Genomic DNA, 27,656 nt, shown 5'->3' with positions numbered 1-27,656 from the left:
AGGGAGGTACACACAGGTGGGTGTTGCTTCTGTTGGTCTGGGTGCCTTCAGCCCCATGCAGCAGGCAGTGCAGGCACTGGCTCTGAAAAGCTGGGTGGAGAAAAAGTGCAACTACAGAGCTTCAGTTACTTAGTGAAGTCTGCTGCTCGGTATAAAGGGGGAACAACAAATACGCTGTTTATTTTTCAGAGCCATTGCTATTCCTCCTCTGGAGAGAGGCTTAGCATGCATTTGAAAAATATTTACTTGGGGAAAGAATTACCAGGACAAGTATGAATAACCCCACAGCAAATAAAGGATTTGGTGTATTAGAGATCACAATTAACATACATGTTTGTATGGCTTTGAATACTGGAATTCAATTTGCTTCTGTTAGCAAGGGATTTAGGCAGCTGATGAAGCCAGATTTAAGATTTGCTTCCTCAGAAAAGCAGACTCCAGGTGGCAGTAGGCAGAACTTACTTCTGCAGCCAATCGATGATCTTCTTCTTCGTTCTGAGGTGTGGCAGAGTGTATTTCTCTTCTCCATCCTTAAAGTACTTCACAGTAGGAAACCCTGAGATGTGGTATCTTTCTGCCAGTGCTTTGTTGACAGTAGCATCTACTGCTGCAAGGACACCTGGGCTCTACAACAGAAACAAACAGCTGTAAATCAAAGGAAAGCACACACACTCCTTTGACAAGAAGCAGTGGATGTGGGGGCAATTAATTACCCAATCTAGCTGCCTTGCTTTCTCTGGTTCTCAGTGTAGATATATAGAAAGGCACAAGGCCTAATGCAAAGCCAGGAAGGGACATCTTACACACTAATCGTAACAAGAATATTATAACTCATTCTCTTTCCCCATTCTGACAAGATTTTCTATAGACAATTCTCTCTGTAGAACTTAGGAGCTGCTCCAAGCAAAGGCATTTCCTCCCATAAATCCATTTCTCCGAGGAAAAATAAATTGTTAAAAACAAATCTGAAGGCAAATTCATCTCTTCCTGACTTGTGGGTAACTTTACATGGATGATCTTGACAATCATGGGAGAACAGACATTTGTTGGATGTGACTGATCTGTTCTTTGCTCTGCATACCCCCCTGTTCTTTTCCAACAGTGACTCCAGATGTCTCCAATGGAGATGTGCAAAGTTTGAGGAGATGAATCCCATTTCTGCATGGCATACACAGAGCGAGGCTGGATCAATACCACTAGTACTTATACTATCAAGACTCTCCTCTCCAGCTATGGTGATGGAGCACTTAAGATGACACTAATGGAGTGATGTAACCATAAAAGCAGGATGTATGAAAGAGGGATCAACCCCCTTTGTTGTTTTTTTTTTTTCCCAAATCTAATTCATAAATAAAAGTCTGTTTCTTCACATTCAATGGCTTTAAATAAAGCATAAATAAATAAATAAATCCTTTTTGGATTTGATGATATTATGTTCAAGGCCTGCAGCAGAATACATAAACGTTTTTCGATTTTGTTTTTGTTCAAGACAGAATGTTCTTTCTAAGACTTTGGCAGGCCTCATGCATTAGCGATGAGACTGTACTTTGGAAGCACATTTTGAAGGGTCCTGTGGGAGGATGAGAACAGCTGAATTTGTTGTAGGGAGAGAAGTCACTTTTATTACTCCAGTTATTTATTACTGATTATTTGAGGGATATAATAAAGGAAATTAGCTTACATCACTGCCTGCATGAAGAAACTCTGCAGCCTTCTCATATTCTGGCTTCATTTTCTTACAGTGTCCACACCCTGCCAAAATAAAGAAAAGAAAAAGATCCAGTTAACGCACTGTAGTTACTCACTGACCCATCCAGTCATTACCAAAATCCAAGCCCATATGGTAGGGTGGTAGAGATCTACTAGAATTCAGTATGCGTTTTGCCTTATTACTAAAGACTTACTATGATTTAGGATGCTTCTAAAGCAGTCACAACAGTTTGAACAAAGAATTTAACCTTCTTAAAAACGATTTAGGAGAACTCCACAGATTCACACACAAACCACTTCCCTCCCTAAAGCTCTGCTCAAAGCACTGCTCAAACCCATCACTTCTAGCATACTCCTGGGCAAGGCATGAGCTCACCCATTTTAGTTTCCAAATCTTTATCTGTGTTTAAAAGAAACAACACAGACTAGCACATGACTTCCTGACTTTAAGCAGAGGCTTATGCTAGCACGGCTTAATAGAGTTGTGTAATTTGAACTAAACTGCACTGATAATAAGCCGTGCTTTACACTGGTATGGTGTGTCCTCTAGCAAGGATTTGCACTGATTTAATCATGTCAGCATAATTACACCACCACATATGTTCTTAACATAAGTTGGGCCTGTAAAACTAGATAATGATGCTTCCTTGCTCGTGCAGGTTCTCCAGAGAGCTCTGCTGTTACTTCACTGCTTAATGCTGACATAATAATAAAGAAAAATGAGTGAATGAATGAGAAAAACAGATTTAAAATAAACTATCTGGGTGCAGATTAAAATGCTTTCACCTGGTACAGCTGCTTCCAGGCAAACTGAGCTCTTTAGGACCAGGTAAGAGTCCTGTTGTGACACAGGGGGATGCTAAGCCGTGAGGGTGGAGCAGCAGGATCGATGCACAGCCTTGGTGCGCTGACTGCTAATGCAGAGCTACCATCAGGTGCACTGCATGTCCCTTCAGTCACGCTGCTGCCTGCCCTGGCATAATGCAACCCCTGCAAGACCTCACCATGCTTTCTGTTCTTGGTTGCAGCGCTGCCTGCTTGTCTTTCCTCAGCTGTTATTGTTGGAACAGGCACTTGAAAGTTAAGACTGCTGAGCCTCCAAAAGTTGTAACAGCAAATACAGCTAGAAATCTGTTTCAGGACAGCTTCAGCAACAGCAGCTCCTGAGGCACGCTGGCAAAAAAGGGCTGGGGTTATTTTTACACCATTGTCTAAAAGAGAATCAAGCCAGAACTGAATCTCCATGTCACTCTGACTCTTACTAATGGGATGCCTGACAACACCCAGACACAAACCTCACAAAGATTCGAAGGTAAATTTGGGAAGAGGCTGAAAAAGGCTGAGGAAGAGTTACTGCCTCAGCACTGCTCGTCTTGGGTAAGAGCACAAAAGAGGCTGGCAAAATGATTTATTTGCCACCCACAGACAACTTGCAGGCATATGGCTTTCTGGAATGGGCTGACAGCTCCCTCTGACACCTGCCTGAATTGATTTATTTCTCCCTTTAAGAGTGGGGAACTTTATTCATTTAGTGCTCTTCCTCACTTTAAGTAAGGGGCAGCTCAAATCACAGCACACGTACCTGAGAACTTCACTGAATTAGCCCAAATCATTTGTTTGGGGAAAAAAGAAAAGATTTTTCTGCAGAGCTGGGTTCACTCGGCAGGTGTTACACTGTGTTAGCTCCAGCCTGGCCAAATAGTGCTCTAGACACTGGATCCCCACATCATCTATGTTATATTCCTTAGTTACAAATAGTAGATGGGACCAACTAAAAGCATCAGACAACTTCAATTTTCACACACCTATGCAGAGAAAAAAGGAACTGAGCCAGGTATACTTTTTGCCCAGGTACATTAAGAAAAAACAAACAAACAAACAAACAAAAAAATCCAAAGCATATGAAATTTGTGTAAATATAATTGTGGATAAATATATTCAGACTATGAAGTGACAGCATTCTGGGTTCTTACACAGACATCACACAGATACAGCACTACAGACTTAAAAAAAAATAATCACAGAGCTGTTTGAGTTAGAAGGTACCTACAAAGGCCGGCTAGACCAAGTCCCTTGCCATGAACAGGGACACCTACAGCTCCATCAGGGCACTCAGAACTACCTAACAAACACATAACATAAGGAGAAGGCAGGTTCGGGTCTTTAAAAGCATTTAAATGCAAGCTGAAGTCCTCAAATCTTTATCATGCAATGTCAGTCCTACTGTGGACCAGGGCTAGTGGGAACACCAGAGTGACAGCCATGACTCCCCCAGCTTCATTCTGCTCCTGCAGAAGAAAAGGATGAGTTCCCTCCATCCTGTGCTCAAACAGCATAAAGCATGCAGGTTAAGTCTAGAGGAAGAGTGTTACAAGACAAGAAGGTAAAGCTTACAAAAATCAGTGCCAGGACTTCTGGTACAAGACAGGCTCTTGCTAACTGGCTAAAAGAGGTGCCTAAATGAAGCAAGAATTCTGTTTTCTCAGTTTATTTCTAATCTATCTGTATATTTATCACACAGTTTGGCAGATAAACAGTTCCTTCCTCCAGTGCAGCTGTCACAGCTCACCTGTATCCCTAGAACAAAGGCCACTGTGGATAGCTCCATTTAAACAAGGCACCTTGCTCCAAAGCTCCATGACATGGCAGCACTCAGCTAGCATGCACTCAGTCCTTCCAGAGCGTGACCATGCTCCTGCAAAGAGGGATGACCAGGCACGGACAGAGTGATGCTAATGTATGCCACACCGACGAAGGGAAATGCACCAAGCAATTTCTTTCCCACGTACATGTATTCAGTTATGGCAGCCTGTTTGGCATTGCTGCAGACACCGTTCAGAGTGCATTTGCTGCAGACATTTACAGAAGGAAATAACACAAACACTCCCATTGCTAACACACAGTTTTGTCTGCAGAGGACAGGCAGAGAAGCAGCCAAGCATCCTCAGCTAAGCTCCGGCATGTGCTGGCCCCAGAACATAAAACTCTGTTTCTTTGTAATTTATTGTTTCCTTCTTTCAGGTTATTACAGTTATACAATTAAACACTAGGTTTTGGTAAAAATCCTTGCATACTAACACAACACTGGCTGAGGATCAGAAGCGTACGTGACAAGCAAGAGATAAAGGCCAACATCCAGGAGACTGGGGATAAGGAATTTCTGGCATGGAGAACCCTAGAGACCAATTAAATTGCAAATAAAGATTTTAAAGAATCATTAAATTTCTGCTATAGACAGACTGCCTGGGTGCTGTTATCATGTCCCAGCTATTATCACATCATGCCATCTCCACACACATTTATAGCTGCATACCAAAATATTTCCATCAACCTGATGAGAAAACAAATTTGAAGCACAACACATGCCCTGCTCTCAGCAACCGTGTCAACAGCAGTTCAGACTACATTCACATATTTACCAGCAATTGCAGAAAAAAATCTAAAAAAAAAATCATTACACCTTTACTCTTCTAAGCATTTAACACAAGGAGAAATACCTTTGGTTTCTGTTCTTAATCCCAGAGCAGCAGTCACCTCTCAACGTCACAGAATGGCCAGTCTTTATGTGTGCCCTGCTTTATGTTTGAACCCATATGATCAGAATCATTAAGGCTGGAAAAGACCACTAGGATCATCTATAGTCCAGCCATCAGCCCATCACCATCATGTCCACTAAGTACTTGTGCATATTAAAGTGGGAGCACGTACATGGTGGGGAGGTGCTAACAATCCTGGGGGGTATAGCAAGGAATAGAGAATCTCCAGCCCTCTCATCAGCTATATGAGAACACAAATAGATTCTCTTCTGCCACAAGTGTCTTTTTACCAGGCAAAGATTTCTTAAGCAGAATAAAACAGAGTTACTCTATGGCTTGACATGAGACAGCTTGTAGCTCTTCTACCCCTGTCAGAGAGCACAAGAACAACAGCTGCAGATTCCCTTGCATAATTTAGCTGTCTGCATTGCAGACATCTGGTGGGAAATCATCCACAGATTTGGCAGGGAGGGTTCAAACAATGATGGAAGCAGCTTTTTCTCCCCCATAACCACAGGTATGTGTTTCAAGACAGGTTGGATCCATATCCACTTTGCAGTTGCCACAGTCCACAAAGCCTGGCTGCTTGTGACCCAGGCTACGAGAACTCGGAGGAACTAGGAACATGGAAGGAAAAGGAAATGCTTCAGCAATTTGGGTCAGTGCGGTGTCCCACATGCAGAGCTGTTGGCACTGAGGTAAACATCAGCCCTGCTTGGATCACCACCAAGGGATTCCTATAGACTCAGATTCTAGGAGGGCATGGGAGCTACCTGATCCTGCCTGTACAAAAGGATGTATACAGAACCAGCCAAGCCTCTAGTACTCTGTATGTGACCACGTTGGCTATAGAGCTGAAAGCATTTGAGATCCAATTCTTGGTCATCTTAATTATTTTCCTCAGCCTCACAGAAACAGCACAGCAGATCTGCTCAAGAGAGTTTAAGTGCAAGATAGTAGGGTTTTTTTTTCTCTAAAAAGACAATCAGATCACTGGATTATATAAGGGAAATCACATTAAGTGATAACTTATTAATTGATAACCAGGCATACCCTCACCAGGAGCCCCATCTGCATCCAAGCCACCCCCTGCCCCAGCAGAAGAGCTATCTGCAGCCAGCGGCACACCTGGCAGAGGTAAGCTTGGGGCAGAGGAGGAAGTAATACTGTACAATCCTACACAGGGACTTAAGGGAATGCAATTCTTATAACCTCCCGCATAACGCATGCTCCTGCCTCGACTGTGGCTGTGCTGGAGTATGCGTTCTTCTGACGTAAAGGCTCAGGGGAGAGGGTGGATATTCTTTTTAAGGCAAACTTCAGCTACAGGCTGCTCCCCCAATGGCCCATAAGAGTTGAGCAGAGGAAAATCTCTGCTCCATCTCACCCTGAGTCATCTCTTTGTGTTCTACCCTACAAGGACCCTCAGCAGAGCTGGGCTCCTGGAGTTAACTCTTGAAGAATATACTCCTGTCTTCCACAGCACTGAGACATGCACAGCAAAGCCCTTTAGCTAATCGCTGTCTTTATTTAACATGAACTAACAACAAAAAATCTCACAGTGTTCCTCATTTCCATTCCAAATCTGGCTTCAGCTTCCAGCTGTTGGAGATTACACAGCACTTACACAGGCTCTCAGCCAAAGCTATATGGTGCAATCTGTAGGAGTCAGTGCTGGGAGACAATGGTGCCTCCTACCATCCCCTTGGAAAAGGTGGATCAGCTGGCATCAGGAGATAGGAATTACACTTCCTACATCAGCTTAGAGGAACTCGGCCCTGAGTAGGTGTTGAAAATTAATCTTATATTGCAATGTGAAAGAGAGACAGCAGCACGGCTGCCTGAAGGTGAAATTGTTGAGAACTTATATAAAGTACCACCAGAAGGATTCCTTCTCAGTTAGGATATATTTAGTTAATTTCCAACAAATTATCCCCCTTTCTCCATTACACGATGATCAACATAATTCTATTCTACTGAGAGAATTTGCATGGCTCACATCCTTATACCACTAAGGAAGATTTTATTTCCTCAACTTAAGCCATGAAGATACTAAAGAGCCATGGTTAGACAAAACAGTGGTGACTGCCTAGCTCAGGAAAACAGTGTAGCAAGTAAATAAGTGCCTAGGATGCAATTAGTATTAAAAACAAAAACAGCAAAACTGATGCAAAATTGAGACCTCCTCAGGAAATTATAACCCAACACACTGAATTCTGAAGGATGCAATTTAAAGCAGTGGTCAACATTAGCTGTTACAGAAGTTACCTACTTCAAATATGAAGGCGAATATCAGGAAGGGATACTGCACTGAACATGCACTTTCTGTCCAAAATGAGAGCAAAAGCAGTTACCTGCTGAGATGCACTCACCTACATAGCAGTGGTGTGCTGAAATGCTTACTAACCACAAGTGGTCAGGGCCCAGAAGACGCCTTCATCACCAGCACAACGCCCCAATATCAAAGCAACAGGCTCATTTATTAACAACTCAAAGATGGCATCACTTGCTGACTCACCAGCTGAAGGGCACAAGGAAATGACAGGCAAGAAATCTTTCACTGCAGGTTTCTTTATCCATTATCCATCCTGTAAAGTTAGCTCCTGCTCTGTCTTCCATAAGAAAATAAGAACTGAAATGATTAAGTATTTAGGAAGATAAATTTGATAATGAAAACTTTGCTGATAATGATGGAAGTGGCTGTGATATTTGAAGGCCCCTTCCCAATGAGAACCCTGCACAATAAATTAAGCTCATCCAGGCAAGGAAATTAATTTACTTCACAAGAAATAAACCTGGTTGCTTAATTCTTATAACTAATTCTTACTGCTAACTGGTCATTAAAGGCAAACAAAGTAAACCTATAAAAATAAATTATGCCTCACTCCTATTAGAACTTAATGTAAGAGCACTGACAGCTTATGAGCATGCTATGGTCAAGTTTGCAGGATAGAGTTATCCAATCCACACACATAAAAAAGGACTTTCTCTGGTCAAAAAGAACAGCTGAAATTACTAAAGCTTTTTAAAAAGGTCACTCTGACAAGTAATGCTCCCAGAGAAGGAGAGAACAGGATGAAACACCCAGCCCCACTTAAACCACAAGGACTTCTTAGGAGAGAAGGAAGGCTGCAGAAAAAGAGGGAAATGGGGCAGCAAACCCCCAAAGAATCCCCAAAAATGTTCCCTTCATTCCACCTGACACATGTTTACAGGAAGATCTTTTCTTGATTGGAATAGCCTTCATAATGTCTTCCTTAACAGAGAAACGAATTGCTCCATATCAGACACAAATGTTTAGCAATGTGGGTCACAATTGTACAAATCAAAGCAAGGCAAGGAACCAAACTTTCACATCTCCAGGCCAAGGCTATCATTTTCTATCACTGGATCATCCTCTTTATGACTTTACCCTGCTCAAAGAGCACAAACTGCTTCAAAAAGAATGTTCTTATACAAACAGCATGCAGCAATATCAAAAGACTGACACGGAAGAGAATGTAGTCTGTCATTACCATCCTCGCCCTTTCCATTAGATATTCTATCAAGTTTTACTGCACAACCTAGTTACTAGGATTTTTATATTCTCCGCACTCCTATTCATATTAAGTGCCACTAAAAGTCATATTGATTTTTTATGTTTAAACCCCAAGAAATGTAGGTGGGATGGTCATTAAGAAAAATAATCCATGTCAGGTTCTTCATTTTATCAATTTGCTGCATTTTCAAGAACTCGTGTTTAAGTGTGCTCCTAAAATCTCCACTGAAAATCATTGCTGTAATTACTTTAATGAGGCAGGTCGCTGCACTGAACTACTTGCACTCCCTAAGATTTCTTTTGGTGATATTCACATACACAGAAACACCACACATCAAGCACCATCCTACTGTAGACTTGTATGTTTTAAATATTGATGAAACTGGTCTGAGTGTCCCAGTCCTCAACATTCTGAAACCAACAACGCTCAGAATTTGATTACTTCAGTGGAAGCAGATTCAGGAGCCACAAATTTTCCTCTTTTCTATGAAGAATGTAATAGTTAAGGGAGCCTGACAGCTAAGCGCATACATTCAATGAACAGAAAGTTGGCACAATTTACACTTATCCAGGGAATGTGTTCATTATATACGCCATTAAAAATGCATTAAGGCAGCATTAAAAGGTAACACCTACAGGATGCAAGGAGTCAGGAAACATTACACTGAAACTGAAGATGATCTCTTCACCTCAGCATCTAGACTTTCACAAGACCAACATTCATCATCCCAGTGTCCCAGCACAACAATTCCATCTTCCAGGGACTACTGCACTCAGCCTCTCTCCAGCCCACCCTGACATCTGTGCTGCTTCACCACCAAACTGAACACAGCTACGACCAACTAATGGCCCACCACAAAGACTGTTCTTGTCTGAAGCTTTTTCTAATTACTGTAAGAACAAGGAAAGTATTTCCTCTAGGAGGAGCAGGAGCAAGCCCACAGCAAACACCTTGACACACACAGATCTTCTTCTAGATGATCCTATGGACAAGCACAGCTTTATCAGTTGGATAAGGTCTCCTCAACTTCTGCTGCATAACAAGTCCCTGTCACACAAAGCAGTATTCATAGCTACAGACCTGGAAACAGGTGTGGAGAGATACCGGTGTAGACCCTACTTTTGCTACTCATGGGAAGCCACCTATGAGTCTAACAAATGGAAACTGCCAACAGTTTGGCTTAGAAGTCACTCCTATGTCAGATAAGGCCAGGTTAAATAAAAAAATAGAAGATATTCCCCCCTGTTCCACATTCAGTGCTGTTATTTGGATAACCCACATGTCTTTAACCCTCTATCTGTACAACTGCAGTGGTTTACATTTAGAAAAATAAACATCTTTGAATTATGAATTAGAATGGAAAAACTTGAGAAGATTATAGTTAGTTATTTATTACAAGCTGCCAATGCTATGCTGCTGCTGACCCTGTGGTGGAAGAGCTTTATTTTTTTAATTCTTTTTTTTTTTTTTAGGCTACACAATAAATTAATTCCTCAGCCTTTTCAACTTGTGGTCTTGCTGCTGAGGCTGCCAATAGTTGCACCAATTAGCACTAGCCGCAGTGGTAGCTTGCTTTCATGGAGACCTTTCATAAGGAACCTTCATAAGGAACCAGCGGGGGTCTAAAAGGGTGACTTATTTGAAGTTGTAAAACTCAGTTTTAAAAAACGCAAGCTTGATTTTGTGTGCATGTTCTGGTTTTGCTTTACTTTAAATATAAAATGAGCAATAGACTCCCATGTCCTAATCTCACCACACGCAGCAGGAAGAAAGAAGCCCACACCCACTGACACCAATACCAGTGCTCTGTAAGGGAGAGATCCAAGTCCGCTGTTTGGTTTGAAGCTGGAGGCCTTCATCTTGCTCTGGGCTAATTGGTTGGCATTCTTAGTAATGAGTCCCCAAAGTAGCTTAAAACCTTTAAGTTTAATGCATGGGAAGGAGGAGGGAAGGGAAGGAGGGTGTGAAGTGTTGTTTTTCCAAATCTAAATTGATAAAACAGCTCCCAGCGCAATTAAAAACAGGCACAGCTGAATAGTTGGCTTTGGAGAACACTAACTCTGTAATTTATCAAGCCGGTTTGTAAAAGGAGAGAAAATATCTAAGGACAGGAAAGGAATTTCTCAGACATTTCAACAACACATCAAAACTGTAATGCTTTTTATCAAGATTTATTCTTCCCTCCCTTCTACTAGAAGGGAGCAATAAGAGGTAATGCCATGGTTGCATCTCCGAAGTGGTTTCCAAGAACAAATCAAAGAGCAAATTAAAAATAAGCTGTGTGTTCTTTGCCTGCCTTCCTTATCAAGGAAAGAAAACAGCAACGGCTCCAATATCCCACCAGCCATGTTTTTCCTAACCTTACGCTCTGCAGCTATAACTTACATAGCGCCTAAGTAGTCATCCTATAAGGAAGACTGGGTGAAAGGCAGGCTTAACATGAATTTCAGCTCCTATATAAGGAAGAAATACTGCAGGAAAAATACTGTAAGAGTTTAATTCTTTAAAAAGTCAATGCATACTCACAGTAGGACCAAACTACCTTTTCTCCTCTCCTTTACTGGCACCAGTATCACACCACAGATGTTCTGGCAAACAGTGTGAGAAGGAGGAAGGAGCAACTATAGGAGACTGCCAACCCTCACCCAACAACAAGACCTGAAGGCTACTGGGATCTGCACTCACTGAACGCCCCCAGGGAGGCTGCAGCTCATGGTGACATCAGGATATGGTTCCACAGAAGGTATCCTGAACACGTATGCTTTAAAATGTTAGTGGTCATTTGTGCTAACAAAACACAATGAAAAGTAACTCTGCAGCATGAAGAGCAGACACTTTCAGAACCCACTGCTGAATTGGCTTTAATTTAAATACAAGACTTCAAACACCTTTCAGTAGCATTTGAATCAACTTATAAGCAACTTGGCTGGGGTTATTTTGTGCAAGATTCAGATCTTGATTTGGGGTACAAAGACGGAAAAATTATGGAACAGGAAATTATTATTATTTTTCTTTTACTTGACAAAAGCCAGTCTGAAAGACTGCAAGCTGCACTAATTTGGCAAATATTTTGGGCAGTGTTATTTTAAAAATAACATCTGACTCAGCAGTTTGATAGGGACAACTGAAAATAAACAGGGCTCTTTTGCACTCAAGTGGTTCAGGAACGTTTTAAGTCCCAGTGAGTCCTTGTGTCACTAAAGATTCAGAAACATTTGACTGGCAGCGTAGCTTAAATTTGGAGACACTCAGCACCCAGCTGTCGTCTCAGGCATCTAAATAAGTTGATCAGCACACAGCACGGATATCAAGAGGCACAGACAGACATGGAGTTCTTATTTTCACTGCTACCAGAAAGCTGTGATGAGCTACCTTTCTTGATGCTGTGGTACAGCTGTAGCACACCTTTGGTGTGATACATCTTTTAAAACAGTTACTACTGAACGTGGCCAATCCAAGCAACAACTCCAAAACCTCCAGGGCAAGGGGCCAGTTAATTGTTCTCCATCTGCAGAGTGCTACATCACAGATTGCAGCTCATAACCCAGTTTTGTTCTATGAACAGCAGCAACACAGAAGACCCACTTGGGATGTCTGCAAGATCAGTCACCTTCATCAGCAGTTATGTGTGACATCAGCAGCAACACTGAATGAACTCTCAGGTTGTCTGGATGTACCCAGGATAGCCACATGCTTACTACCAGCATTTATAAAATTTCAACATAATTCTCAAGGTGGAAGTAAAACAATGCTTTCCTGCTCTTCCAAGGCAGCTGAGGGAATGTGCCTTCAGAATCTTGGCTGCTTGAGTTGCTGCTGACCTTTGCTAAATGCTCAGCTTTGCTGAACACCCTCTTAAAATCTATACAAAGAAGTTTCAGAAGGTTTAAAGTCCTCCTGTGCCCCAAGTGACCTGCAAAATGAAAGGACAAACTCATCCCACCTGCACTTACCCATGATTCTCAGGACTAGCAGCATCTACCCAAAGCAGAACATCTTCTGTTTGGTGGCTGTGCTACACCACTGCAGGAAAGGTGTCTGGTGCAGGGCAGAGATTAAGAGGTGCAAGCTGCATTCTGCAAACATTCCTGATACGTTTAACTCACAGATAGCTGCTCTAGCTGAACTTGGTTACACACTAGGCCACACTTCACATAATGCTGCAACACTTTTAATTGGGCTACCGAGCATAATTGATTGTGAATCATTATAGCGTGGTCCTCAAGGGTGATCATTAGTAGCCACAGGCATGGAGACCCAATTGGCCACATTCATCACAGCATCTAATTCTGCAGTTCACAGCTATTTACTATAAATACATTTGGTTCAAGCGTACCTTCAGCACTTGCAGCTTCCATTTTTCCACACACCTTTTAACACTACAGTGTATTAACGTGCTGGCCACCTGACTATGAAATTGTAATTAAAGCATCAATGAAATAATTCTGCCTCTAGTAAAGAGCCTCTCACAAACACAGGATTTACAGTATGTTGAAAAAGTCCACATGTATGGAGAGAAGCTTTTTAATCATAGTAAATTACAATAATAACTATTTATGATGGCTGTGTTATTAATTAGTTTGTAGGCCTTGCACCCTCTGCTGAGGTTGCCCACGAGGGCTGTTCTAAACACAGACCATTTACACACTTACAAGGTGAACCCTGCACGTAGGCACACCACTACCACTTCAACAAAAAGAACATACTGAGTTTATTTATGCCCTAAATATTCAAGTTTCATTTAAAATTGAGTTTTCTGGTAAGTAACATTTTTTAGTTCAATTCTGAGCAGCTGGAACACATTATCAGGAGACTGCAACAGCCCCACTCAGCATTTAATACAGAGCTCGCCAAAGTACTGCTGCACCTTAGCACAGAACACTCAGCTGGAAGTGCTCCTCCTCCCCAGACGAGTCACATCATCCCTAAAACTGCATTGTGCGTGTGCGCGCTACAAAGGATATTAACAAAATAAACATAAAAACTGAGCAGAGCCCTGTTTGGATTAAAAACTAACTTGAATTTACTACAAAATTAGATCATAGCTGCAGGTATTCATTTATTTTTAATCTGACTTCCTAAAGGAATAAGGTTTACAGGACCAACTTTCGATTTCTTCCCTCCCCTCTGCCTCCTCCTAAATAGATTATTGAACTCCTTTGCCACTTTACAAACTCAGAAAAACAGCAATGCTTTCAAACACTAATAAATTCCCGTAAAAATCTGGGGCTAAACAGAGAGGACCCTTATCCTTGTGCACAGAGGGAAAGAAGGGAAGCTCAGACACTACATTCCTGCCCGGCCCAGAGGAGCAGCAGCCGGCACTGTCTCTTGCACACTGGGGTGTGCAGAAGCTGAGGGAAGGAAGGATTTGGGTAACGAAGGGGAACCCCCAAGCAGAGCACGCCTCATCAGTTCTGCTACTTGTGCTTTGGTTTTCAGAGTGGGCATTAATCTCCAGACCTGCCTTCATTATTACAAACAATCCAATGAACACTGTGACAAAACAGCAGTCACCTGCTTCCGTGGATCAAACCACCAGACATTTCATCAGGCAGAGGAAATTCGTTATGCTGTGTTTTCCAAGCGAGTCTTATGAGCAGACCTTCAAAAGAGACATTCAGGTGCTAACTCCTGCTGACTTGAAGGGAAGCAGGATTTCAGCCTCTGTGCCAGGACCCTTGGTTGTTCGGCTGTGAGCATGCAGCCCACCTCCAGAGCACTAACCTTCCAGTTCGTGCCCGAAAAAATGACCATCTCATCCAAGTGCAACTGGCAGCACCAGCAGCCAGAGGAGACAGAAGTTACGTACCATCCAATGCAGCAGATCTGAGCCTGAACTTTCAACTAAAGATACAAAGAACTGGTAGAACCAGCTATGTAGCAAGTTGCATCATTAGCAAACAGATTAATGCAATCCTCCACATCAGCCCAGAAGATACATGATACAGGAGAGCAATGTGGCTAGAAAAGCTTGGAGGGCAGTACCTTAGGGCAACCTGTTGCATTTTGTACCAGAAAATTAGCCTCATCCATTCTCAGCCAAGCTGCCATTAAGATCACTACCAGCTCTGCATCAGTTTTCAAAAGACTTTCTGAATTTAAATAACTTATTGGTGTACTTCAGCACAATACACAACGACCATCACCCTCTACATTACCAGAGAATGAACTGCGGCTGCAAACAAGGACTTCAGAGCTCACAGATCTCAAGTAGCTAAAACAGAGTTCTGCCTTAAAGCAAGTAACACAGAAGACAAGCTGAAAATTGGGGATAAAAAGAAAAAGGGATATTACAAAATGATGATTCCTCAGACTATTGAAGCTTTATGACACTCTTGAATTATGATAGACTCAGCCTGCAAAGTACCTCTTCCAGCAGCACATATCTGCCCTAGACCTGAAATCAGCAACTTTACAAACACGTCAGGCCTTGTGCACTTGAGAATCACAACAAACAAGAAATGCCTGGACTTTGATTTTATGGCTCTGTGAAACCTATGCAATAAATTATCATTGATTTTGTTTGCAAGCATTTGGATCAGAGTACAGAATAGAAAAGGCAAACTCACATGGTGCATGGAACATCACTAGGACAGATGAATGATCTTTTATAAACTTGTCGAAGTCCTCATCGGTCAGGTGATAAACTACATTTTCCTCATCTGCCCAGGGAATCTCCGGAGCCTGTGGCTGAGGTGCCTGCGGGCTACAAGACAAACAGACACAGCTGAAAAGCAGCTTGTTGGTGCTAAGTAGGAGTTTTAGCAAGTCGGACTGCAAGGAGCTACCTTTGTGTAAATGGTCATAGAGGTCTGACACACTAACCCTACTGAGCAGCTTCCATAATTGCTCCCACTCAGAAGTGATAAATGCTGAAACTCAGATAGAATTGAAGGAGAGAGGAAAAACTCCACAAGCATCTCCGAAGGACAGATCAGAAATGGACGGGGACAGAACGAAGAGATAACCAGATTGCCTGGTTATTACATTATAAAAAAATCAGATGCGTTTTTCTATTACTCTTTCAGCCTTCTCAGCAGGAGGCTCCCTTTCTCACAGCACTCACACTTAGCAGTTCACAGGAGCCACTGCAAATGAAAGAGAAAAGCAGTGTGCAGAAACAGCCAATCAAATCAGTCACCTTGAATACCGACAGCACAACCAGGGCCAGCAGAGAAAGGAGGAGCTGCAATGCTGGAACCATATGCAGCATTCACTAGGGAATTAACCCAAGAAATCATGGTTTTACCCTGAGCAACCCTGTGACCTGAGGAAGCACCGTTCTGTCCTCTCCTGACAGTGCCTTCACAGGTCTAATTCAGCAAAGCTACTCAGACTGCATGCTTAATCTAAAAGATAAGTGACATGTTGCACCGACTCCCCTATGATTGTGCATGAGCTTAACCATCTTTGATGGCTGGCAGCCAGGGAGACCGCTCAAAGACACGCTGGTAAATCTGGAAACTGAACCTCAGATCATCTGGACCAGTCAAGTTGCTCATAAGCCCACTGAACAATTCCATTTTTCCTGTTATCAAGGTATGTTATTAAGAGAATTTGGCAGATGTGAACTAAACTGCATGAACTGACATTTTATTTATTTAAGCAGTGTTCATAAAGTACACCCAAGCACGGGAACATTTGGAGCGAAACTTTGAAGCTACTTTATCCTTGCCAGGTACAGTAATGAGTTCCAAATATCCCACAAAATTCCCCAAATTCTTTGGCAAAGTACAGCTCTGGATGTGGCCCCATTCCTCGTGAGAACACATTTACTATTTTTGATTAAAATGAATTATTACATTATCTGTCTGGAACAAGGAGTGGCAAATGGATGATAACTCTTTTATTCTGCCTTGCTCATTACCAGGCTGAAAGCCTAGTTTGATTAAAAAAAAGCAGTAGAGAGATACACAAATTCAGATGGCAAGTGCTGTTGATGTAAGCAGTATGTCTGATCCAAGAATATTAAGCAATGCAGGCAAAACTGCACATCTCTGATGCTGCCTGTAGGATCAACAAACTGAGAAACAAACATCAAAGGTGGCCAAGCAGCCCAAAGAGAAAAAGAAGTAGGTTTCCATCCACAAGAGTTCGTAACAGAAATGGCCACAGCGCAGATAGGGTTGTGATGAGGAAGGGGCTGTGTCACAAAGCTTACTAGAGCATCATTGCGCTTGTTGCTAAGCCTCCAAGAGACAGAAATAATCCACAGGTAGAAAAATGAAGCCTTCCAGAAAATATCATGACACAATTTATTTGGGAAGGGAGGTGGTTTGAGTTGGCTGAGTATGATGAACATGGACACACCGGCCACAAAGCACCACAAAAGCTATGTTCAGCAGGGCCTGGCGTGACCTATTTCACTAAGGAATCAGTAAAGCAGGGCACAGGATGTTTATTCAAATGGACCAATTTAAAACGCTGTGCATGCTAATAAGCCTACGCAGGAGCTGGTAAGAAGCACCTCAAGGCCTGGAGGAGACAACAAGCAAAATCTAAAATGTCATTTAAAACTGAGAGAAGGCACATCCAACGCCTGAAGTCCAAAAATAGGATGACAGAAGTTTGGAAGAGTTATCAAGAGCTAATTGAATTAAGTACAGAGGACAAGTTCCTGATTTAATTGAGTAGTTAGCGCTAAGGAAAGACCCAGGAGAAGTCCATAAAAACAGCAAGAAAACGAAGCAGTTATTGAAGGCAGTGAGAAGTTGTCTGGCTTTACTACCATCCAAACTGATGCAGCGATAAAAGAGAGATTAAAAAAGAATTGTGGTATGTACAAGATAGCATCTCATATTAATAATGCTGTGTTGGAGTAAGAGAGTGTGATGGTTTCTCTCCGTGCCTCATAAGAACATCTGAAACTCCACAAGATAATAGTCTGTGCCTATTAGGAAGATTAAGAGGGGTTAAGGACCTCTAGGCTGATGCTTTAGGACACTTCATCTTAAGGAAGTACCTTCAAAATAACAAAAAAGGTGCTGGGGCCCTTCAAACCAGTAGAGCTCTCGCTCTGGAAGTGCATGAAAAGCATCCTTTGTACAGTTTAAACAATTCTAACCTTTGTTGTTACACTCCACAGCCCTATGCTCCAAATCAGCACAGATTTCAGCATTTAACCCTTAACGCTTACAGGGCAAAACAAAAGGGAGACAGAAGGAAAAAAACATTCTCTCTTCTGCAGTGTGTAACTAATGTCCACAGAAAATAGGTCATCTCACACAGCAGTGTCTGCTGGATTCCCTTTTGAGAACACATGGATAAGGGCACCTGCATGCACAGTATGAATACAAGTTGGTTTTCCTTGCCACGGACACTGGCAGCACTGTGCTCCTGCTGCTCAGCACACCTGCTTAACTGGCCGGCAGCTCCCTATCAGAGCCTCTTCCTGAGGTCAGCAGCTTCATTTTGGCAGCAGTCTCTGTGCTCCAAAGTCACCACTAGAGAATCATCCAAAGCGACACAGCATGGGAAACCCAAAACTACACCTGACAGCCTGGGAGCTTGGAGACTACATATTAGATTCTGGGTTTGGTCTTGTTGTGGTGGCTGTGCATACAACCCTCTGCTCGTTTTGCCTTAGTTGTGTTCTCAGAAAAGAGAGCTGGCATTCCTAACTCAGAAGTAAGAAGACTGTTCAAGACATCAGTACTGTGATGATATTAAATTCTAGCCTGATGTATCTGGTGAGAATTTGAGTATTACACTATTCTGACATACAAAGTACACGCCTTCTGCAGCTACCTAATCACAATCTTTGGCTTTCCTAAAGCCCTTGCCATTCCACTTGAGTAGTTATACTGTGGATTCCCAAGAGTAATACAGTATTATGCACGTAGCAGATTTACCCTGCATACAGTTTTAATTACAACATTAACTACTAACAGAATTTAAGTATACACAATTTCCCAATGTAGCTTCCTTAAAAGTTGCATTCATTATACAAAACAGGGGCAAGTAGGCTACTGCTCAGATCATCTTTGGGGAAACTAATAAGCATGCACTGAACGCTAAGTGAGGACAAACAGCTGTCTTTAGCTCTGGACTGCTGGAATATCAGCCAAAGCCCACAGTGGCTTGTTAGCAGAGATTATCATTGGAAAGAGCTTGCAGCTGTTCTGCTTTGCTTTTGCTGTGTTCACTCGCTGTCACAACACCGATAGAAAAGCACTTCATATTACACGGATTATCTGAATATTATGCAGACAGAGGAAAAAGCCCACCCCCAAACATCTAATGTTTCACATCTGGTAGCCAAGAGATAATCACACCCTCACAGAACTAAAAAGCATAATACAGTACAGGTGATGAAGTCACATCCTTGCTCCATGGGCATCTCCTCAGCACTGCTGAAGTTGCCGTCCTGGTCATTTATAACTAAAAGACTGAATGAACTACAAGAAGCTTAAAGACTGCAGCTAAATCTCTCTATCATCCACAGGGCAATGCTTGCCTTCAATGACTGAACATCCTGATGCTAACAGGAATGCAGCTGTCACCGCATTTGTGGATCCCCCAACCCAAACAAACAAGCCTACCACTGCTGAAGTCCCTGGGCTACCCAGAACTACTCATACATCCCTAGCATAGTCTCACTGGTGCAGTAAAACACGTTTGTCATAAGCCAGTTTTCTCAAGCTATATTATCATGATGGTTTGCAGCACTCTCCGCATTTTCACTTCTTGTACTAGCTTAATTTTAACAGCATTTTCTTGGCTGCAAGGAACAAGGGAGAACCTCCGTAATTCTACAAAGCCAGAAAGCTGAAGCTCCCTGCTAAGGGCAGCTGTCTACCACTAGACGAGCTCAGCTCCTTCCAGCTGCTCCACCAGCTTCAATGATGTGCTGATTTGCACCATCTGAACACCAACCATTTAGAAAAAGGCGTACATAAACACACTTGTTCTGTCTCCCTCTCTCAAATTCTATTCCCACATGTTCATTCAGCCCCCTGAATATTTACAACTGCAAATAGCTGCCTTTAGGTAGAAGATACTTTCAACATTGCTCAAGTCATGACAGGAAACACAAACTTTGTGAAAATGACTTGTGATTCAGGGTGCCTTGATCTGCTGCTTGTTTCTGCAAGTTGCTCTAAAAGCTCCATATGAAGGCAGAAGAAACTGCACACTTGGCACATACATTTTTTATAAAACAACTAAAGTCAGACCTTTTATGAGACATTAAGTTCAGGCTCCCAAGATCACTGGAAATTTAAGTCGGTATTTTTAACAAAGACAAGATCTGTGCATTTGCATTGATCTTGGTCCACAGTCAGTCTCCTATTACAGATGAAATGCAATTGTAAAAAGCAAGGCATGCAAGCTGAAAAACAAACATTAGGCAATCTCTCTGTGCTAGTTTAGCCAGTCTCAGCAGGGGAGTTCTGTTTGCTCTTTTGAGCAGAGGGAATGAGGGAGAGATGGCTGATCCTAAACCATTACATTCTGTAAATAATGAAAAGTACATAAAAGTTGGAGTGCATGAAGTTCAGTGCCTTACTTTTTCAGCCACTCTGCTATATCTGCCGCAGTAGCACCATAGTTCTCAAAGTGGAACAGGAACTTTCCTTTCCTATTAAAGCAACAAAACAAGGTTTAGTCCTTGCCTTGAAGATAAGAACATGCAATTATAGTTGAGTGTATGATTTCCAAAAGAGTAGCAAAATATAACTGACTCAAAATAGCAGATTGTAGGATATCCACGGACATTGTATTCTTCCTTTATCCTTTCAAATTCAGCAGAGTAAATGTTCATTCCTGCAAGAACCTGAAAAAACAGAACACAATTATATTGATTCCTATAATGCGGTAGTAACATCATGAAGCACAAACAAGCAAGCTCTAGGCAGATTCTGATTTCATTCATATTGGTTATAAAACAAGAGGAACTTCATAAAGGCAATGAAGTGTTTCCAATTTTGACCAACGGAAGACAGAGAAATATTTAAGCCTAGCCCATAGAAAACACACACCATTCAGCTTGACACCTATTTATATTTCTTGCAGAATCTCCATTTCCTTCTATTCACCTGCTACCAGAATCACCAAAAGGAAATTCTCTCAATCTCACTACTTGTTCTCTCCCTGTGTATTTGTATTTTAGGTTGCAACTCTAACTAGATCTTTTCCCTCTTCTGCAAATACACAGTTTGGTTCACACCCAAACATTAACCAGGACACAAGTTCCACCACATTTCTCTGGTTTCCACTCCAGCAACAATTCTACAATCTCAACTCATGTCCAGAAGATGACACCTGACCAAACACTGGCTTTATCCCAGTTTAAAACTGCTTACTGAATGGCAATGGAGAAGAATAGGTATAACTTCACTGTATAAGTAAAACATGCTCCGCAAGCCCTGGAAATACCACATGCTACTTTAAATACATGTCACTGGTAGGGTGCAGTGACAGCTGAAATAGCCTTGTCTTACAGATACTTGAAGGTAGGTATGGAAGCAGAGCAACTTTACAGACTAAGTGAAACACAGAGTCTCTCTTCCCTTTCTTCAGGCTCTAAGCCACCCTCCAACCCAGTAGTCAACCCCAAGCTTCAGGTTCAGAGCTTGTATGCCCTATCAAACTGCCTTTCAGATTTTTGACCTGAAAATCTGAGGATGGTACTAATTCTGATTTTCCATTGGTGCAAGTTTCACAATGAGGTTGTTCTGCAGCCAAACTTCCAGCCAGCCAGTTGCTGAGATACAACCTCAAGATTAGCTTAGTTTTAATGGCACTGACAGCTTAAATCATTTCAGGCAGCAGGGTTTTAATCCAAACTCCTCTTACCCCTCCAAAAACAGGATTTTCTCCTTCCAGCTGAAATACCACATCAGAATTTAATACCAGGTTCCTGATGCAGCAAACTGCATAGCCCAACCAAATGTGCTCAGAGCCAGCATGAAATAAATCTATAAGAACACAAACCCTGTTTGAAGGTCAACCTTTTCCAAGCGTGAGATGGAAAGTCAGAAGAAGGTGCTGTTTTCTCTCACCTATCCTGAGAAAGGTGAAAGGAAATCTAACTGAGAGGAGTACAGAAATAAGATCTATTCCAGTTGGTCCAGTCTCTTTGAATTTTCCATGTAATTCTAAAAACCAGATTGCCTTAATTCATTTAAGATACCAAGAATCAATTCTCTGTCTCCTCTATTCCGTGTGCCACCTCTTGAGGACAGGGAAATTCAACAGAATCAACTGAACGGTGTCCAGCAGCCAGACTGGTGACTGATAAGAGGCAAGAACCTGGATTCATACTGGTGGTCATATATCATTTAAAACATAACTGGACAGAAGCCCATTACAATGGGATTAATTTTTAATGATGAAAGTTACTGCTTTACATGGCCTATAATCACATAATTGTGTACCACCAAATCCGGCAGGGGCCATGAGCACACTTTCTATCCAAATTCTGGATCCTCCCTCTATATTTAAATTTCTCCTGCTTAATGTTTAGCTAATTTGCTTTTAGCAAACAACTGAAAGACCCTAACTGTAATTGAAGTTTATTAGCTCTTGCAATGTCCATAGCAAACATGAGATCAATTTATTCCTTTCATTCTGCAGTGACACCTGACATATTTCAACACTTCATCTGTTTCCAAGGAAGCTATCTCTAATCTAAATCCGTAGCTGGTCATGTCATACAGGATTCTGACTATTCCTGTTCTCCTGCAACATCCACACTTTGCTTAAAACTCCTTTCAAAAGGGTAGCTTCAGATTTGGTCTCTCACACCACCACTTGAAGCCCTCCTAGAGCCACATTTAATGAACATATTAAACAAAGGCTGCCTTTGACTTCTGATATAAGAGTAGGAGCTTCTAAAGTCTCCAGTTTTTACAAAAAAAAGACAAGAACCAGAAGAAAGCACTTAAGTACACACTCAATCATCTCTTTACTAGGTAAAGCCCTCTGGAGCACTCATGAAGTCAACAGAAATTAGGCAGATGAAGTTCTTTGCTAACCACCAGTTTCCTCCCTGCATTTGGGCCACAGTGCATCAGTAACACACACTCACCAGAGCCCACCTGCCACAAATCATGGGAACCTTTTATGCTGAGGATAAAATAAGCCATCTTCATCTCACTTGGAACTACTCTTTTCTGGTGCAGAAAGAAATTGCAAACTCTAAACATAATACTGAATGCGCTATCTGGCCTTCCTTTTTAGCAGAAGTATTGGAACATAAAAGGCCTTGTCTCAAAAGAATGTAACAACCCACAGCAGACGCAGTTCACTTTTTCATTTTTAGGACCTTTGAAATAGGTAACACAGTATTTCATTTTCCTGCTATCTAGTGATAACAATCACTTTTAAGCCTCGCACATTCTGACAGCTAATGACAGGTCTGATTAAAAGGCCAAAACTTCATTCTATCCAAACCAATCATAAACTTCCCAGCAGAGACTGATCTGGAGGTCAACACCACTTACGGGCAACACACAGACAATTTATATGATGGCTACAGCACAGCAGAATTTAGAAGTGACAAATTGTGTACACATCCCATTCAGGAACCTAATTAGATCAGATGCAGATGAACCAATACTTGTGAAAGACACTGGTGGCAGAGGCATAACCAGGCTTTTCCCTGATCCTGCACTAAAACCACCTGAAAACCAAAAGCACCTCTGACCTGTGCAGCATTAGCCCAGATCTATTGAAACTATTTCCAAGAGAGGAAGAAAAAACTAGAAGAGATCTGGAGTTAAAATTCTCTGGTCTGCATTTAATAAAAACAGAATGATATGTGGACAAGACAAAGGATAACTGCAGAAAGACGCAGTGTTTTGTAGCATGCTTTCTTTCTGACATTATCTGTGTAGTTGTTTATGCTCCTAATTCCTGTCCTCCCACACCTCACGATGGACCTGCCATGCAGGATGGGAGCACCTTTCCACAGTAAGCAGCACACCCTCCTCCAAGGGGAGAGGGAATCTGAATGCTGCCTGGTTGGATGGAAGCATGCTAGAAAATACATCCTAAATAAATCTAAACAACTCCTACTGCTTTTAGCCCTAAGCAAGCAAGGATTTAAAGAAAACACTTGAAAAACAACCAGCTGAAAGAAGCGTGAGCACTCTCAGTGCTTATGAGATGCGCTGACCTGAGCCTCTCTAGCAATGCACCGTGGTGCTTCATTTCTTCCCCATCATATGCTGCCCCTCCTGGTTCAATGGGTAGGATCATACCAGATCCAGCCCAACCTATGGAACTTACTATAAGCTCATTTCTGTGCCACTTCAGTATTATGAGTATTACACAAAACATGCACAAAGCATGAGATCTTAACAAGCATTTTCAACTTGCTCAGCACTCGATATGCCTTATTAGTACAAACAGGTAACTAAGTTATTGTGATTGCTGTCAAATAATTTTATTAGAATCAAATTTTGTTTTCATTTCAGCCCAACATAAATGCTAACTTCATTAACAAAGCTATAGTAAAACGAAGACTTATGCTTAAGCTCACTTGCTAGGAGAACAATCAAGCTAACAAAGGGTAATACCCATCCCATGACACTGACTCTCCACTGAACAAGTTGATTAACGATTACTATAAAGACATCCATCCTTGAGTCCTCTATGAAACACCAAGCCAAAAAGCTAATCAAATCCAATATGGCAAACATTTACTTATCCTTACCAAAACAAGCTGAGGAAGCCCACAGACTCACCAGTTAGGAGCCAGATCAACTACACAGTGTAAGAATCTATTTTTCCCTGGCAGAATCCACACCAGATATAAATGGCAAGTGAGTTAACATCTCATTCTTCAAAGTTTTAATATAAATTAAAAAAAAAAAAAAAAAAAAAAAAAAAAACAACAAGAGAGAATCCTGAGTGGATCTGGAACAACAACATTCATCTCTGGCTTTGTTTTGGCCCAATTAAAAATTCCCCACTTCACTCAATCCCTGTGGTTTTAAATGCTCAAAAAAAGAAGTATCTAAAAAGGAGTTTCTGTATTTCATATAAAATTTATCTTCTCACTTACATATTTTCCCTTCAGTTCTGTGGCTGCCTGCTGAAAAGATGGCATCATTCTCTTACAAACACCACACCCTGATTAAAAAAAAATAGAAATAATGTAAGTAATATGTCAACAACTCCATTCGGGTTCTTCTACGCCCTAGAACATACTAACTACACATTTCTTATATATGCATAAAATCCTTACTTTTCTCCACTAATTATTAGATTATTATTTTCTAAGGACACTGTTCCTTTTTATATGCTATATGTTAAACGAAAGTTTTTCACGTTATTCATTTCTCATCCCTGTTTTGGAATGAGCAACACCATCTACATTCTTCAGGCTCGAGGCTGAGACCATACTGGAATGCAGGATGAAAGATGTTTTACTCATCAAGTCAAACGAAAAGCTTCATGCATTTTGAACAGGCACTCTAGTGACTAGGAAAGTAAGAACTGTTCTTTTACCAGTGGGGGGATGGGGATATACTTCAGATTCACCTCAGTTTAAAGTCTTCGCAACTGATTTAAGACACTTCATAAACACATTAAACAGACTTTAAAAGTTCAGTTGTGCTCTGTTAACAGAGATGATGATAACACAGGAGAAGCAACAGCCCCTGTAAGATGCAAGAACTTTATGTGCTGACGAAGAGAAACAGTGAGCAAGGAAGGAAGACTATCGTGTAGCTGGAGTACACTAAGAGCATTTTGATGACGCTCTTGAGTGCTAAGCAGATTAGCAATAAATCACCTTGTAAGCAGCAGGTTTCACCCTTGCCAAGTAAAATATGCACATGCACACTGGAAACCAAGAGAAGGGAAAGAGCGTGAAACAAAGCAAGCTGCAGCCATGCACTTCACACATTTATTGTAGAGACTCTTGGTCTGCCACGGGACAGTTGTCAACTCTTTCTTTCTGGTGAAGAGAGATCAGTCTTGAAAATAACTTCCATAAAGGAAGATTTTGCAAACCCTGGTTTAGAATCACATCAGTGCACCTGGAAGGAACACCCTTTGATCAGAGGAAAGAGCTCATTTCTGTGGTCTTTTCACCTTTGAGCTCTCTGCTGTGGTTGCCAGCGAGGTTGTTAAATTAGTGCTGGTCCAAGCAATGATTTCTTGGTGGGCAAGGACCACTCATTTGACATCTACTTAAGTCTCAACTTCATCCAAACCACTGGACAGGCATCAAAATATCTGAGCTGTTAATACCATCTTCTGAATCCCCTGTTTCTGCTTTCTTTAACACCCTCAGGCCACAAAGTTCCCCATCTCTCTCCCTTGGGAACCTCTTCCTGGGCTTCCCTCTGCAGTTCAGACATGTGCCAGCCTCCTCATGCTCCTGCTGCCTTGGGCTCCCTGCTCCCAAACCTACCTCAGAGCAACCCATCCTGACCATGCATTTTCACATTATGCTGTTCAGGACTCTGATAAGCCACATACATAGCCATGCAAGCATACCTCAAGGATAACCTGAAAAAACTGATTTATCATCTGTTACTTTTTCTTGCATTCCAAGTGAAAAGCATTTGCTTGCTTTTGTCTGCTTTTTTAATTGAACACATACTAGTTTTTCCACTAGGTAACATCTCCATTTTTGAAGTCTTGGTTTCAATGACATTTTGAATAGCTCATTTTCGTTGCCAAATGCAGACCGTCTTTTGCAGGATTCTTCTTTGGCAGAATTAGCTCTAAGTAAATCTGAATGCCTATAAGTATACCTAATTTTTCACATTTAGTGCTGTCTGACTTATATTAAAGTTCGAAAGTAGAGTGAATGGGCTTCAAATGGCAGGTAACAATATCTTCTGAGGAAAAGGCTCGCCTTGTTTCAATCAGATCAAGCATTCCTGAAATATTAAAGAAACTACATTTAAGTTTGCAGTCACTTTCATCTCCCTCCGCACCAGCATGTAATCAAAGAATCCATTTCCTATGAATCTGCCAAAATGGATTTCCAACAAAGCTTGCAATGAAGCTGAAAAATGAGGCAGCTGTCTTCCTTGTGTATTCCCAGACCAAGATTCCGATGTCCTCTCCTGCCAAAGACCCCCTTGGCTTACCCCATAAGGAAAAGCAGAACTCCCTTCAGCAATCAGCCTGGATTTGCTGCCGCCGCCAGGTACAAACAGTAACACTACAAGACAGCAATCCACAGCTCCAGCTCCCCAAAGCCAGTGCTTTAATGCACCTGCTGGATGTATTCTGTCTGTAGTAAGTGGAGCAAGAGTAAGGAAAGAAAAACTGGATAAGAGTCAAGTCAGAAGGTCTCGTGTATTAAATAAAAGATGAGGGAGTTAAGAATCGTGAAATCAGAGGGGGAAAAAAACCTTACAAGTAGGCTTCCTTCACAGCAGTTCAGAAAGCAGCAAAGGTATTACAGCACTGCAGACTAGCAGGTGTTTTGCCACTTCAAAAGACCAGAAACTGGAAGGAGGAGGGTTTCTGGGGAAACAGTTCAAAGAGAACCAAAGGCTAGATAAGGCACATTTAAGGCAGAGACTCGGTTGTGGAAAACATTTATTCACAATACAGGTAAACTGTGCCTGCGCTGTGCAGCACACCGCTTGCCACGGGGCAACGTGCAGGCAGAGCAGGCCTGTGGCCCCCTGCTGACATGGCCAGGGCAGGCTGTGGGTGTGCTGCGGAGCGTGAAGGCCCCGTGCTGCTGCTAATTTAATTAAAGGAAAAACAGCCTCCTACTGATGCACCATGCTAAGTCTTGGGCCATTCTGGCCATCTTGGCAGTACTCTGAGGAGACTAAAAAAGGGTAGTGATGGTGTTTCAGGCAATAATTACCAGAGAAAACACACTCAAACACTAGATACTGCTGCCACGGGGTGCTCATTTTAGAAGAAAAACAACTAATGAAATGCT

General features: G+C 41.9%; 1 protein-coding gene across 5 annotated transcripts in view; it reads right to left on the bottom strand.

Annotated features, from left to right (window-relative positions):
- Window positions 1-27,656, bottom strand: part of PDIA5 (protein disulfide isomerase family A member 5) — a 94,905-nt gene that overhangs the window by 34,678 nt on the left and 32,571 nt on the right. For all 5 annotated transcript variants that reach the window (XM_085552316.1, XM_085552317.1, XM_032445970.2 and 2 more), the window contains 6 exons: window positions 24,798-24,865; window positions 20,470-20,561; window positions 20,295-20,366; window positions 15,358-15,494; window positions 1,682-1,752; window positions 463-626 (listed from right to left, as the gene is read on the bottom strand). In XM_085552316.1, the coding sequence (XP_085408442.1) occupies window positions 463-626; window positions 1,682-1,752; window positions 15,358-15,494; window positions 20,295-20,366; window positions 20,470-20,561; window positions 24,798-24,865 (604 nt within the window). The remainder of the gene's footprint in view (window positions 1-462; window positions 627-1,681; window positions 1,753-15,357; window positions 15,495-20,294; window positions 20,367-20,469; window positions 20,562-24,797; window positions 24,866-27,656) is intronic.

This window comes from Coturnix japonica, chromosome 7 (assembly GCF_054131305.1).
Source record: "Coturnix japonica strain WE chromosome 7, WE-NBRP24, whole genome shotgun sequence".
Lineage (NCBI taxonomy): Eukaryota > Metazoa > Chordata > Aves > Galliformes > Phasianidae > Coturnix > Coturnix japonica.
Note: the sequence above shows the minus strand (reverse complement) of the source record. Positions and strands in the feature narration are given on the sequence as shown.